The 15945-nt window shown below is 35.4% G+C and overlaps 1 protein-coding gene across 27 annotated transcripts in view; it reads right to left on the bottom strand.

Moving 5' to 3' along the window:
* The window catches only part of CACNA1D (calcium voltage-gated channel subunit alpha1 D), a 211258-nt gene that overhangs the window by 98054 nt on the left and 97259 nt on the right, over window positions 1-15945 (bottom strand). For 16 of the 27 annotated variants that reach the window (XM_080606375.1, XM_080606365.1, XM_080606388.1 and 13 more), the window contains exons 6-8: window positions 15707-15859; window positions 14194-14390; window positions 1768-1871 (exon numbers count right to left, since the gene is read on the bottom strand). In XM_080606375.1, the coding sequence (XP_080462501.1) occupies window positions 1768-1871; window positions 14194-14390; window positions 15707-15859 (454 nt within the window). Of the gene's footprint in view, window positions 1-1169; window positions 1274-1767; window positions 1872-14193; window positions 14391-15706; window positions 15860-15945 lie in introns of all 27 variants that reach the window. The other 11 variants (XM_080606380.1, XM_080606376.1, XM_080606391.1 and 8 more) reach the window with 2 other exon arrangements.

Below are 15945 nucleotides of genomic sequence, written 5' to 3'. Positions count from 1 at the left end.
TTCCCTGATTTCCATGAACATTCTATATATAGCATTCTATAATTCCTTTCAAACCTAATGTACAGCACAGCAAAGTTGTAACATGGCTGCGCACACACTCAGCAGCCTAATGACACCATCAACTATAAGGCTGTGTTCAATGCAAGACACATTTTTCTGCTGGGTAACAAAGATGGCACAGCTAGCCCAAGGCTGCCAGAACAGTATTATTTGTTGTGTAACTTGTAGCTAACATAAAAAATAATGTGTTATAATTGTATTTGGATTCAGATGCCAGCAGGACCTTTTCTTTCTTTATGAAAAAATATCTTTACCATGAACTGGAGTTTCCCAAGCTCAAGTATGTTGGAAGCTAGGAAATGGCAAAGGAAGTAGAGATATAACCTCAGAACGGGGGCTTTGTAAGAAGAAAACTTTGCAAACTGTTGCCATAAATTACAGTTTTAAACCACATTACACATCTAAAACTGATGACACTTTAGTTCTTAGCTGGAGTCTGGAGTATACAGAGCAACAAAGTACTGTGACAACCTCCCACTGACAACCATATTAAATTTATATTAGATTATTGATAAAAATATCAGATTGCTGCTGTGGGATGTCACAGCAGTACACACCTCAACGATACAGGAAGCATTAAACATTTTGTGTCATAGTAAACTAGTCATACTCTTTCTATCAGACAGATCTTCAAGTACCCCATTAAAATAAAATTTGCTACATGACTGGTAAATGCAAAGAACACTCTAATTACATTATAGATATTTGAATTTAAAAAAAAAAATGATTTTCCAGAGAGACACTTGGAACTATTTGAACTAAAAAAAAATAAATGATTTTCCAGTGAGACACTTGTCTATAATTGCAGGGGAAAACGTTTGTACAAGTGCCACCCATCTCTGTGTGAAAAATGTTTCTCCCTGCTGAAATATTAGAGAATGAGAAGATCAGTGCCTCATCTAAAGAATATTTTTGGCAAGCATGGTGAACGTGATGTCAGACACATACAGGCACTAGGATCACACACTTCAGTCAAAAGAGCAAACACTGGTAGGATGACATAAGAATCTCAAGTTCATGCAAAAAAGCCATTGCTGAGAAGCTTGAGTAAATGCAGAGGCCATCTTACAAGTAGCAGTAGCATACACAATGTTAACTCAGCTGCTTACCCACTAAGTACACCAAGAACCAGGTTAAGTACGAAAAATGAGCCAAGGATGATAAGACTAACAAAATAGATCCATGGCCATTCACATCCTATTGCATCATTTACCTGTAAAATGCAAGGAAATAAGTTATGATTCAGTCATTCATTAAACAGCAGAGTCCTTTTTGCAGCTGCCAGATCACGTAGGTGTTAACACTGAAAGTTTTGGGCTTATTTAGTTCTTAAAAGCAAGAAACTTTTTTTTAATTTATTTACTTACCCAAATTATATTGCAAATGTGATGCCTCAGAAGCTGAATTAAAATAACATATTTAAATAAGTGTGGGAGAACTTTTAGTTCTTCTTATACTTTTGCCACAAATATGGACATGAATGTGTCCAAATATGGACTGGTATGTCTGAATTCTGATTTTTTATTTGGTATTTTCTATGAAAGCTACAGAAAACTCCTTCTGTTCTAAATTAGAAGAGGAAAAAATAGAAATTTAATTAAAAAAAATGTCATTGCAACTGAAGTCTCACCTGTATAAGATAACCTGTGTGTTCATGGCAACTGAATTCAGGACTCTGCCTTCATGATGAAAAAGGTGTATGCTTACCCGCTCAATACACCAAGAACAAGATTTAGTACGAAAAATGACCCAAAGATGACGAGACTGACAAAATACACCCATGGCAATTCAAATCCCATAGCATCATTCATCTGCAAGAAATAAGATGATCTTATAGAGTAGATCACTATAGTAATAGCAAAGAAGAGTCAGAGAAACAGAATTTAATCATTCAGATGAGACAGCATTCTATGCATTCCTGCAGCAATTATCAAAGAAGAATAATGTAAGAAAAAAGGCTCTGGCCACATCAATTTGCAGTCCTAATACATATTCTAGGAGAAAGTACCGAGTGAACCTAGCCTTCAGATCAAAAATACTATCAAACATACAAATAGAGCACTATAACATTTCTGTTCTTTAACACCTAAAATAGTAAATTTCATATCTCACTAAGTTAAATGATGTTTACAAAGTGCATTGAAATACTAGGATTATTAGTTCATATATATCCTAGCTACATGAATGATCCTTTGAGAAAGTAAAGAGTAACATGTACCTCAGCAGGACAAGAAATGTTATTTTTTTCTGCAAAAGTGAATTTCAATACTTTTTCCCTGAAATACTACAGCTGGATGCAATCAGATACTTGAAAAAACATGAACACTTTTATGAAAATGAAAACCTGAAATCAAATTTTAAAACATAGCAAAAACATGGAAATATTCCAGAAACAGTAAGGTTGAAGTTACTGAACTTCAGACACACTACTTATAGGAACACACAAATTTTTCTACAAAGACCTTTTCCATTGTTATTTTTAGCAATCCTATGAGATGGATTCAAGAAAAATATCCAGGGAAAACTAAAAAGAACTGTTCAGAAAATAAAAGATACTTTAAAACACAGGGAAATGGTTATTATGTGTATCATTCAGGTGCAAAAAGACATTTCATTAAGTTATAAAAAAGCAATTCTGACTTGGAAATTCTTGGAAATTTCTCTTATGGGAGAAGAATTATTCTGACTTTTTTGTTTATACTCACAGGTTTGTATTACTTTCTTTTTGAGATGCTTTTTAGCCATAAAAATTCATCAGACAAAAAAAAAATCCATGAGCATTCGGGACTAGATATGGCAATGTATAACGATTTTTGGGGAAACCTTTTTTCTCTTTGTGAATGCTGTTGTATGACTGTCTGTCACATCTGAATCTTGCGATTAGGCTTCGAGCTCTATAGACAGTCCATTTTAAATCATGTCATTAACATCTCTGTTGGAATGGACACAATCCCATATTAAGCATGGGAACAAAAGGTTTTCAAGCTGTACTTCACTTTTTTTTTTTCTCTATCTTTTAAAAATTTGTCATAGTCTAAGTTTCTGCAAGGCACTCCAATGGATAGCTAGATGTAAGCACAAGCATTAAGTCTTTGCAGGTTAAGGCCCATAGGCACTTTTCTTCACTGGTGAACTGCAATAATGCCATTTTATACTAACTAATTGGAACTTCCAAAGTTACCAAAAGAGCAATATACAATCACTTACTTGATAGTATATGTAAAAAAAGACTTAAAAATGCAAATTATATATTTGATTTGGATTTTTTTCTTTTAATTTCAATAAAAAAATATTTTAGAGAAATTAAAATGGAACAGAGTTACAGCCATTCTGAAAGGCTGGGATCTTTGACTTCAATTTTAAAAGATTTCAAGTTTCCACGGTCCACTTCTGCTACAGCTTATTCGTGTGGGAAATAAAGTCTTTCATAATGCTGCCATTACACTGACCTACTTCAACTCAGTCTCCTGTGCAATACTTTTCTGTGCAGTACTTTTAGCAATACTTAGCATGGTAGGCACCTAAGCTAAGGGGATTGATAGCTTATCATCTATGCCTGTTTCCTCAGTGCAAGTCCCCTCCTTTGAGAAGTCTTAGCAGCAAAAGAGAGCTAAGTGTGCAAGTCCCCTCCTTTGAGAAGTCTTAGCAGCAAAAGAGAGATAAGTATTTACAAAAATGCTCTACTGCTGATACTGAATTTCTTCTTTGTTCCAGTGTGTGTTGCCCTTTGCACCTTCTTTGAATTGTAAGCATCTGGCCTTAAAGTTTAGGAATAAAATGTACTCAGTTATTTTTTTTTTTTTAAATTGCATACTTAGTAATTATTTTATTACTTCAGAATTGAGTTTCCTTCATAGAAATGATTCATATGATACAGATTAGGCAAAGAGGGTTTCTAACAATAGTGTGTAAGAGCCAACATTTTGTCTGAACTTCAAATACTCACAAATGTGTTTTGTATCCAACTTAACTATACCATTTGCAAACAGTATTTTGCAAGTCACCAGAGTTCAGACAGAGGGCATAAATTCATCTGGTGTTGATGTCAGTGTTTTCCTGCTATAAATCATTTTGAAAAACCTGAAACTGCAATTTCACTTTAAGATAAACAAAAGATCTGAGGAAAAGAAGTGCTCTGAGAATCACTGCAACCCAACCTGATACACTCTTTTTGCTCAGGAGGACATATCCAAGAAGCCAGGCATTGTGCTAGCTTAGTAACCCAGATGCAAAGCTGAAAGTTCCATGGTCCGTCATAAAGGCTCTATTAGCACACACAGCTGTGATTTGCTTCACTTTACAGCATTCACTTTACAGCAAAGTATGAAAATAAATCCTTCTCATTTATGCAGTTTGATTTTAAACCCAATATTTCAGGCTAATCTATCTAGGACTAATGCCCTGTGATATGAAACCTGGAAACTGCAGTTTACCAGCACCAGAAGAAATGTTTTGGTTTGGGCAGATGCTGAACTAATCCAAAAGCATTCCTTTGTCAGGAACCCATATTCCAGTAGAACAGGTTGGTACTAATTCCTAAAATCAACAGCATGAAACTGCATCTACACAATTTTACCATTTAAATCTAGAGACAATTAAACTCTCTGTAAGTAACGTGCTGTAATTTCTATTCATGAAGTAATATTTCTGATTGCATTAATACCAGAGATGAAAGCATGTAAAGAAGTCCTTTCCATTTGGAAAACTTTACTGCTCATTTCATGCATGTCGAGTGGCATTTTCCATAACTTTCAATTAAAGAAAGATTAGAAGAGTCAATTTGTCCTCTGACTAATGATGGAGACAGAGTTTTGGTAATACATAAGCACAAAAAAATCTCCATCCTCAGAAATGATTTTTTTTTCAATTGAAAGTATTGATACTAAATTCTCACACAAAGTCCAGATATAGGAGTTAAAAGACACAAATTCCACACCTATTGGAAGTTGCAACTAAGAAACATAATAGCCCCTAAATAATGCTAAAAGGGCACCAGGAAATCCAGGACCTATCAGATCTCAAATCCTTAGTAAAAAGTCTTGCAAGACCCCCACTCTCTGTGGCTCAGGGATGCAGCAATCTAGAGTAGGCGTCAAACCTAGTGGCTCTCAATGGACTTGTCCCATCTCTTTTTGAAGCCATTAAGCTTTTAGCATCCGTAACACCTATCACAAAGATACTTGCCAAGTGCCATTCTTCCTGCCCTTCTTTGTACCATTTTCTAGATCTAGACATAATGTTTCGATTTCAGCTCTAGTTAGTTTGTCCATCACATCATCCAGAGGACAGACAAGATGAAGGATGATACGAAGGACAAAGTGAGTGTTTTTCTTATCACTTAATTACATTTCACTGTAATGATAGACGCATTACTATTCAGTTAGATAACTGTTTAAAAATGCCTTTTTTTTTTTTTTTTACCAGAGATGATTTTTTTGGCTACATCCTGACATTTTCATCCTTTCATACAGACACTACATTAGAGTTCTTATGTTGTTTGTTTGAACAGCTTTGAAAATAATATTTGAACTAAACTCTGAAGCTCTTCCTATCCCTTTCATGGTGACACAGGAACTAACTGCTCTGAAGTCCCTGTAAAAGGAACCATCTTGATACTACCAGATCTGGAGACAAGTTACTCTGTGCATGTCAAATTGGTAGAGGAGAAAATATTATATATATATATTACTCTACATTCATATGCATATATTTGTAAGTATATGCCTACAAAGTCTTGAAGAATTATCCTGATCTGATGGGACAAACCTGGTACAATCTGAAACTGCCTCATCTGGCCATTGGGGGCGAATTATCTTGTTAGTTGTGCTGTAGTTGGAATCAGCTGTCATACAATGCAGTGTAGATGTTCAGGGACAAAGTTTCTGAAGTGATACCAGGAGCATGTCAAATTTACAGCATAGATAAAACCATTACATAGCAGCAGATGGCACACCCCAACCTAAAACATAAATTAGAAATCATTAAAATGTCTCATCTATCCCTATCTGTGGTAATTATAAGTAAAATCCCCATATGCAATCAAGGCCTTAATTTCCTGAAAAGCTTTCACTAGTTTACCGAAAAATGTGGCAAGCTTTTTGTATGTATTGATTAATCTAAGCCCTAACTGGGGGATAATGATAAAGCTGTGCAGTAACACCTCTAATTCTGCATTTATACTATTAAAAACATACTGCGCTGAAGCATGAAGCTATTATGAATTATTTTCCATTATGTTTCAAACTCATTTGATTTCTTAAGTATCTTAGCTTCCAATTTTACTTTTCTCCTTTCATAACATTCTAATGGACACAATCAGTGTTTATCGTTACCTAGAACCTATCTAATCATCTTAAAAATTATTAAGTCTCTTGAAGGGTGTAAAAATACCTCAGAAATGAGTGTTTTGCGAAATGGGACTAATCCTGCCTTCTCTGAAGCATACACTGTAGGTTCACAAATCTCATAACACAAGCTATTTATTCTACTCATTTTAGAGCACACCAGACAGCTTTTCAAAGTCTACTAGCTTCAAAGGTTGTGTCCTGGAATATTCTCGGCTGAAGTGGAGTTAACTTAAAGCTGACTTAAAACAGGCTGTGCTCAAAGCATAGCAGCCTCCAGGCTGGCTTGTGAAAAGCATGTAATTTTATCTTCAATCTTCCCTGGGTTCTGCCATTGAAGCAAAGGTTTCCCTGACATTCTCCTGGTTGGACAGACTCAGCTTTGGTACACCACTGACACAGAAACATGCTGAGTGATGCTCTGGTGGGGTGTGAACTCAAAGACCACTGCTCTGTTAAGCATCTCAGCCCAAGAACAACTTGAAATCAGAATTCCATGGCTCAGGCATTAAGGCAGGCTAAAAAGAAATATATCTCCTGGAGAGACAAAAAGTTGTTACAGCACCCAGACAGCCTCATAATTACTTTATCACCTCTAAATTTGGCCTCCATCTTCTGTATGTAAACCATTCTATAAAGTTACCCTACAGCACACGCATAGGTGACCCTTTCAAGTTAAACCCCAGCTTGTAAGGTATGTCTTCTTTTGCATTGATTTGCTTTGATCTGTCTGAACAGATCTCAGGTTCTACCTTTTGTTAATTTTATCTATTGTTAGCTATCGAAGTGTATAGGTTAGGTAGTCAAATGAAGCATCTATTATTCAAAGCTAATTGCTCAGAACTATTTTTTCTAATATTGATTAGAAATAAGTTTAGATGTGAGTCTTTTTTTTTTCATTCAGCACTTAATACTATTCTAGCTAATTACTGTTGATGGTATTTCATTAATCAGCTTACTGTCTTTGACTAGGAAGAAGAAAAAAAAGCTAGATGTCAAATGTGATTGTTTGCTAAGAAATTACTTCTTTTTCAGGTAGCTATCCCAAGTTGAAACACTCTGGCAGCAGACTCCATCGGTGGCAGAGCAGATTTACATCACTGTAACAAAATGGAGAGTACTGTCTCTCTCCATTTTAGTAATCCAGAGAAGTTTTCCTATTGGATCATTGGAAATAAAACTATGATTCAAAACAGAAGGATTTGATTCCTTCATTGGTTGCAACATACTAATTTAAGATTAACAAAATTCATTACTGCTTCTATATATTTATCCATATTGCCCAAACTAATTTCACATAATTTTGTAAAACCTATCTACTGATGTATTTTATTAAACCTAAGGGATGGAAAACATGGCTTTTTTTTGTTTAGTTTGGTTTTTTGAATGAATGAATGAATGTGATGAAGACTGTATTTATTTTTCAATTTTAAGCTGCAATGTATTAAAATGCACAGGGTAGTGGTGTCTACTTTGGAGGTAGGTACTAAATATCTTTCTTATTTTCAAATCTGCTATGCCAGCAACATTTAGTCCAAAAAATGTGATAAAATCATTGCACGCATTTAATATTTTCCTGTACGCTGAGTGCAAAAAAAAAAAAAAAAGCAAGCATAATAGCATGTATTATTTGGATTAATGATGTGTAACTGTTACCTTAGTTAATGTAGGGAACATATGAACAAATAAACAATACTCACGGTAGATCTGAATTTATTAACTCAACTGTTATCCTGGGACAGTCTGGGAACTAGCGTTGTTTTACATTGATTTTTTGCTTCTGGTAGCAATTCTTTTGAGGAAACTGTAGCCTCAATCAGTGGAGTTCTCAGCACTACCTAAAGTAGCGCCTACTTCTAATCCAGTTCTCTCTGTTTAATTTAAACTCTCTGGGGAGAAGAAATATGTTCTTTTGAGTATTTGCAATGATGTGTGACAAGAAATTAGTTCCATGCTTTGACTGCAGTACTGGTCAGCAGTCAGCTAAGACTGAGATACTAGATGTCTTGTCAAAGTAAATCAGGTTCAATGCATGGGAACAATATTTCCATGTGAGGTAGTTTAAAATCCTCCTCAGGTGGGTTGTAATAAGCTGTTAATTTGAGAAAAATTATATAATCATCCCTTTTAATGCTAATTCAAACTTGTTAATACGCATATTCCCTGGCTTGGTATCTCTGTTTGTAGGTCTGAATTTGATCATTCCATTTTCTTTCTGAGGTTTCTAACTTACTCGTTATTTAAGCCACATCTCTTTGCTATCTAAAATTGGTTGATTCTGAGCTTTCTTACACCTAAATGACATGATCAAGTAGTCCAAATCATTACCTAAAAGGGCAGGGCAAGGGGAAAAAGCGTTAAGCTAGATTTTGACAGGAAATTGGATTCAAGTGATTAACACACAAATTCAAAAACTCCTGCCTGCCATCCTTGGCTCTTAAGTGCGATTTGTGCAGTATATTAATACTGTCATCCAAAATTTCTACCATTCTCTCTCCAGCTGGATATCATGTGTTAAATTTCTGGCTATGTAGTCATCAAATGCCGGGAGCACTGTGCAGCCAGCACATCAATGTCTTTGGGGATGAACTGCCTTGTTTCACTGAAGAGTCTCCCTTAGATGACCTGTGAGTGGTGCTGAACGATGCTAGGAAAACAGCATTAAGCTATCCTTAGTACATTTAAGGCAAATAAAAGGGCGAAATAAAGATTTTTTAAGATTTTTCTTGCATATTCCTCACAGTTTTTAACACTGCCAAATATTTGCAGCTGACATACAAAGGACAAAAAGCTGTCAAGCATCCTTTGAGTTCTTATACTAAGCTGAAATTTGTCGCTGCCAAGTATTGTTTGGATGCAATAATGTGCCTTCCATATCTGCAGCGGTAATGTAACTAGTATGACTTCAATCACTCTATGTAGTTCTTTCCCAATGGTTTATTAGATTATCCAATTCAAAGCTCTAGAATATCATTGCTTACTTGACTGTTAGCCAAAATTTTATTTTTTATTTTTTAACAGATTCCTTCTCAGCACTCTGATGACAGTTTTGATAATACTTCAAACACACTGTGACTTTTTGTTTATGGACTAATAATACATTTTGTGCCAGAGCCAAGGGATTCTCTTGTGAGATATATTTACAAGATATTTTGTTGTGTTCAGGAAAAATTTTTGGTTGTACACCAGTTGGTCTCAAGTACGTTGTATCCTCCTATAATACCTCTCAGTAAGCTATCCTCTAAGATTCTTGAACTAGGAACATTATAAAAAGTGGCATGATTAGAAGATTGCCTGATTGTACTTCATAACGGAAATATATTTAAAGAAATATTGATTTTTTTTTCTGTCTCAGGATATGTTATTCCCAGTTACATTAGTGCAATGGCCATGTAGACATCTGAACACTAGACATATGCAAAAGTGCAGTGCAGCCTAAACAGACCGTATTGCAAAAATGATTGGTTTTCTTCAAATGTCCCGGTATGCTTCAAGGAGGATGTTAGGGAATATAAAACTTAGAAACCCATTTCTTCCTTCAGGAATTAAGTGCACGCTTCTTTTTGTTATAAAAGCAAAGGAATTATGAAGTATTATTTGATGTTATTGTCAAACATTAGTAAAGGATATAGTTTCTAAAAGTTAAGATGTTAGTAAAGGGCATGTTAAAAAAATACCCTGGCATTCCTTTCCTTAAACCTGATCAAAGTTTTAGATATATTTTAGAATGTTTAGATATTCAGTTAATGAATTGTACATTTTAAAAATGAAACCGTGAGAGAATACCTTGTTAAAATATCAGTACTTGTATTAATACGCAAAAAAAAATATATGTACCATTATTCAGCAATTTCAGTTTATGCAGTGTCCAGGCTTCAGTCCCCAAAATCTCTAGGTCAGTCTGAATGGTGCTAGCTATCTGGCAGAGCACTGATGAGCTGTTAATATTTGAGCTAGCAATTCCAATCCTGTCCATAAGGTTGACTTAGTAAAGTTCAGTAGTTGCTAACGCAGTTGCTCCATGATTGAATGACCTGTGCTGGCAACCCACCACGCAAAGTAGTTTGTTTCACAGAGTCCATGCCCTGCTCTAGTTCAATTTAGAGTAGTATCAGTGTAGATTATTGAAGTGTAGTAAATACCTAACTTCGCTATGGTAAAAACTTGAAGATCACATTATTAAATGTGACAATTTTAGTATTGACAGGAAAATTGGGGGTTGTACTGGCAAGTATCGCTGCTCATTATGTGTATTCCTACATATCAAGTGGAAGAGCTAAAAACAAAAAAGCAATTTACAAAATACATGTTTGCCACTAATAGACTAAAAATCTGGATGTTCCAAAGACGTGCAAAAAAAGTCTTGAGACAGTTATGCAAATGCAGACTTGGATTTTGTAATTCTTGAGTGCTTACTGACATAAATTGAAACTGGGGCAAAGAATACTATGCTCTCAGCTTTAGAACATGAGCCAGAGCATTAAAACCTTGTGCAGACAGAAGCTGCCACTTTGCCAATAACAAGGACTGCACAGGAATAGAGCTGATAGTGTAAGCCTTAGCTAGAGCCGGAGAGCAAATGGAGAAGATGTACAGATGTGCAGCCACAAACACATTACACAATTTGGGAACACATATGCTGCAGTGGCTGGTGTAAACAAGGACACTACCCCTTAACCTTTACAGTTCAGTCTAGCATTTGGCACTAAGGAGTCATGGTTTTAGTGGATGAAGTAGGTAATATATGCCAGCCAGTGGGTTGCACATAAGCTAAAGAAATCTAAGTGGCCAAAAAAACTGTAAAAATAATAGGAGTCAGATGGAAAACTGGTGAGCAGTAGGATGTCCAGGTGACTCACCCCGATGGGAAGGATGCCTAGCAGTAGCAGGTTCAAACCCTTATTCTATAATAAATATGCATAAGAGAAAAATCACTATTGATGCGTGGGGAATTTTTAAGCAGAGTTTACTGTTGTTAACCAGGTGATAACGAGCTGTGCTAGCGAGTGTTACTGGAAGCTGTCATTTTCAGCTGTCATTTTTGCTAACAGAATTCCACATAACATGATGCAAAATATTGCACATATTTCACCCACTCAGCTTACACCTGCTAGCAAGATAAGCCTACATGGTTAATTTTACAGTTCACACAGTGAACAAGTGGAAATCAGAATTTTGTGCAGTTTCTAATATTTGTGGTTTTATTTTTATTGCATTTATGTTTTGTATAAAACTCATTCAGTCTGGCTCTTATCAACAGATTTCTAAGCAAAAACTAACCTCTAAAACATGTACACCTATATCAGTAGCGCTTTCCTTAAACTGTTTGGACATTTTTATCACAACCTAGTGTAATCCTGTTTTCATTTTGTGATTAAAACAAAATCTTTTTGAATTTTTAGCTAATAACAGCTAAATCAGGTTAATCAAGTGGCAAGAGTAAAACATGTAAATGGTCATTTCTTCTGTCTGCAAGAAATAATTTCAGCTTGACATTGCCTAATTCGTTAATATACAGATAGAAAGAACCTAGATCTATAATTTAATTATGTAAAACAACAGTTAAGACAGATTCCAAAGCCATCTGAATATCTGGCTTTGCTTGTTTTTCACTAGATCAAACATTTCTTTGCTTCTCTTGCTAACAATCCCAGTATCATTTGTAATAAAATTAAAATTGAGATTCGTGTACCTGTAAATAACTTTGACTTTGGGAAGTCATTATGGAGAAACAAACAAAATAACATCCAGTTTTCATTTTTTTGAATTTCAGTTTTTCTTATGCTTTGATTTTGAAATTGTCTGACCATAACAACTTTCACAGCATCCTATTTTCATGTTATAGGGTTTTTGTGCTGTTGATGGAGACTTTAAAAAAAATCTTAGGATACATCTGATCAATTAGCTCATTAATTCTCAGGGGAAAATTTAATAGGCCACTTGGCTTAAATTCTTTCTATATCTTTTTTTTTTTAACAATCATAGTCCAAATGCAGTAAACTCCATTACTTTTATTGTTAATTTTCTTTGAAAAAAATGGTGACAGAGTAATTATCAAGTACCAAAATGCGAGCATACTTTTGCTTTGAAAAATGGTAAATGTCTATTTTTTACCAGAGACTCATAGCAAACCTTCCCTTTCCTCTCAGGAGGGATAAAAATAACTGTCATCATCATGAACACAAATCATATAAAGCACATACTAACTCTACACTAACACAGTCTCTCAGAAAATTAAGAGTTGGATAGCAAAACCCAAAGAGCATAAATCTACACCATGAGAAACAATAAATTAGCCCATGTGTAGCTCTGCATTATTGTTAGGCTCTTTACTACTGAAGGCTTGCATGTTTATAGCCAACTTTATATCCCTGACAAGTGATTGTGAAAGCACAGATTCCTATTTTGTCAACTTTTTTGCCTTGCAGTCCAAAAAGAATGCCATCTTACCATCTTAATTATTTTTAACAGTAACAACATCTTAAAAACATCTTTCTATTATAGATTCTTGTATCACAAATTGTCATCTGAGACTACACACACAGGTGCTGTATTCTTTGCAACAGTATATTTCACCTTGATTTGCAACAAATGACCACAAAGTGTTCATTCACTGAGTAATGCTTTATCCTTAATTGCATCCAATACTCCACAGAAGATTCTCTATTAGTAAATAACCCCCATTTGGCCAACTTTTAGGGCAATCCAAACCATTAGCTGCCGTGAACAACATAACGCAGAATACAGTTCCAAAAAGATATGTCTTGAGATAGCTCGTCTGTTTTAAACAGATTTCTAATAATGATCCTTACTAGCACTCAGTTTTCTTCTTTCATGAAAATTTCCAATATTCAAACTGTTAAAGTTGCCATAAGGTCCTAATTGCTGCAAAGACTTACTGCTGAGTACCAAGAACTACAGAATACTCTCAGCGATTTTCAGCACCTATGGTTGGCAGGTTCTGTCACAGACTTTTGAATGACCTTGGACAAGTCATTCATGCCAAATATGTAGATGCTTACAGATTCACATAGGAACATAATGTCCTGTGATTGGAATAGGGTCAAGGCAGAGAAACACTACCTGATCTACCTGACCCTATTCATTTGAAAAATCTGTGTGTTTTTTCTCCATTCTCATCTATGAAATTCGGAAAAAGAGTATCTCATTTTCTAGTCTGTGTCCAGCTGCCTATTTATGTTCTAAGATTGCAGAGGTTCCATATTTAATGTTAGAGCAGCATTTAAAGGTGGGGCTTTACAAAGCTATGATTTTGAATACCTTTTGCTGCTTCCATGGAGACAATGTCAGGCTCACAATTCTTGTGATTTGTTGTTTTTGAATGTTTAACAAATGGTTTGCAGTCCCCAAGGCAAGCAATGACAGCTGAGATTTTGTTTTGGTCTAATTTATGTTAATATTGCAAAATACTTTGCAGAAATACTGCAAAAAGAGAGCTCTTAAGCTTAATCAGAAAAGGCATGCTTAAAAACTGCAGGCTTGCACGAAAAAATGTTAGTCTAATGGACATAAATGGGATATTACATTTATACAAATGGAATAGGAAAAAAATCAAACAAGCAAGGAATAAATTCATTTCTAAAATGTCTTCCTAGACTGAGGAATCCAAAAAGGTACTGTGACTTCAAGAAGTATGCAGTTAAGCTCCTCTCCTGTAAAACTCTCAAAAATTTCTTGCTTGTGGTATTGTAAAACAGCTTATTTCTCATTTGAGCATTGAATTTTGCTTAAAGGTAAGCAAAATTCAGTGATTTAAGAAGTTACTTACCCAATATAACACATCAGTCCATCCTTCCATGGTTATACACTGGAACACAGTCAACATTGCAAATGCAAAATTATCGAAGTTTGTTATGCCTCCATTTGGTCCAACCCATCCACCCTTACATTCAGTGCCATTCATGACACACTGACGTCCATTCCCTGAGAATGCACAAGGTGCTGGATCTTCTTCAACTAGTATATCTGAAAATTGACAAAAATAAAAAATAAAAAAAGTAGGTATTTCAGAAGCTAAGGTTAAAATCAGAAGTTCTCAAAGTTTTTTGAATTAATTCTATGTGGAGAAATATCAATCCTGTTAGATGATAAATGCAGATACCAAATGTTGAGAAAGTGAGCCAATGGGAACTTTAGAGCTGTTAGTTGTTCTCACATCTGGGCTCTTAAAATACTTTAATCAAAACTGAACATACAACATAGCTCAAGCCATTTAGCAATAGGAAAAAAATAAAGCAAGTTCATATTTACAGTTGTACTAATGCACCATAGCTTTTTTGAATCTCACCATACTGATGTTTTTTTTCCATCTTTACTCTTTCTTCCCTTCCTACTAACACATGTACCACCAAGGACACATCCTGGACTAATTCCTACATATAGTTCACTTCATTGCTTAGGTAACAAAACATACCCTTAGCCATCAGATGCATCTCTCCCTCATGATGATCACAGAATGGCTGAGGATGAAAGTGACCTCTGGAGATCATCTGGTCCAAGCCCCTGCCAAGCAGTGTCACCCAGAGCACACTGCACAGGATCCCATCCAAGCAGGTTTTGAATATCTCCAGAGAAGCAGATTCCCTCAACCTGTTGGCAACACTCTTTCCAAGGCAGCCCAGGATACCATTGGCCTTCTTGGCCACAAGTGCACGTTGCTGACTCATGGTTAATCTGCTGTCCACCAGGATTCCCAGGTCAGTCCTTTAAAACTCTCTCTAAGAAACACTTTCATTGCATCATTTCAATCCACACGAGTGGAGGAACACCGTTTTCTTTTATTATTGTTCTTAGAACTGCACTTCTTGTCACACCACCCAAAATTCTGAAGGAGAGACACTGCCAGATTGTCATCTCAGAAGGGTATCTCTTCCTTGAGACTAGCTAGCTTTTAGTAATTAAAGGTTCAGAAAACTGTTAAGTTGTCCCTTGTGGATAGTGACCCTTACTATTTTCAATAATGACATTTCAGTTAGACATTTCAGACATGAAATACTATTCAGAGCATGTTTTTGTCTCTAACTGTTTTGGATATTGGTGGTAGAGGTAGTTTTAGGTTTGTTTTTTTGTTTGTTTGTTTTGTTGGTAATTTATTTGTTGTTGTTGTTGCTGTTGTTGTTGTTGTTTAAATTTAAGGAACTTTTCCTAAAATTACTGATCACTGAAAATCGGGATTACAACAGTTTTAATGCTTTGGCCCATTCTATTTCAAACTGAAATCCCACAGACTTGAAAGAGAACAGAACTGATCCCCTATTTTAGTCAGCAGTTTCATGACTTACCTGAATCAATAAGAAAACAAGATTTGTGCATTTTTCCAATAAAAAGTTCCAATCCTATAATAGCATAGATTATGATTACAAACAATACCAAAAGGGCAATATGGAGCAGGGGAACCATGGCTTTTATAATCGAGTTCAGGACAACTTGTAAACCTAAAATAAAAGAAGATACAAGATATGAGCCAGATTTCTATGTCTTGCCTTACCAAAACTTCTATAATTATGCATTATTAGAAATT

This window comes from Anser brachyrhynchus, assembly GCF_964034855.1.
Source record: "Anser brachyrhynchus genome assembly, chromosome: 10".
NCBI lineage: Eukaryota > Metazoa > Chordata > Aves > Anseriformes > Anatidae > Anser > Anser brachyrhynchus.
Note: the sequence above shows the minus strand (reverse complement) of the source record. Positions and strands in the feature narration are given on the sequence as shown.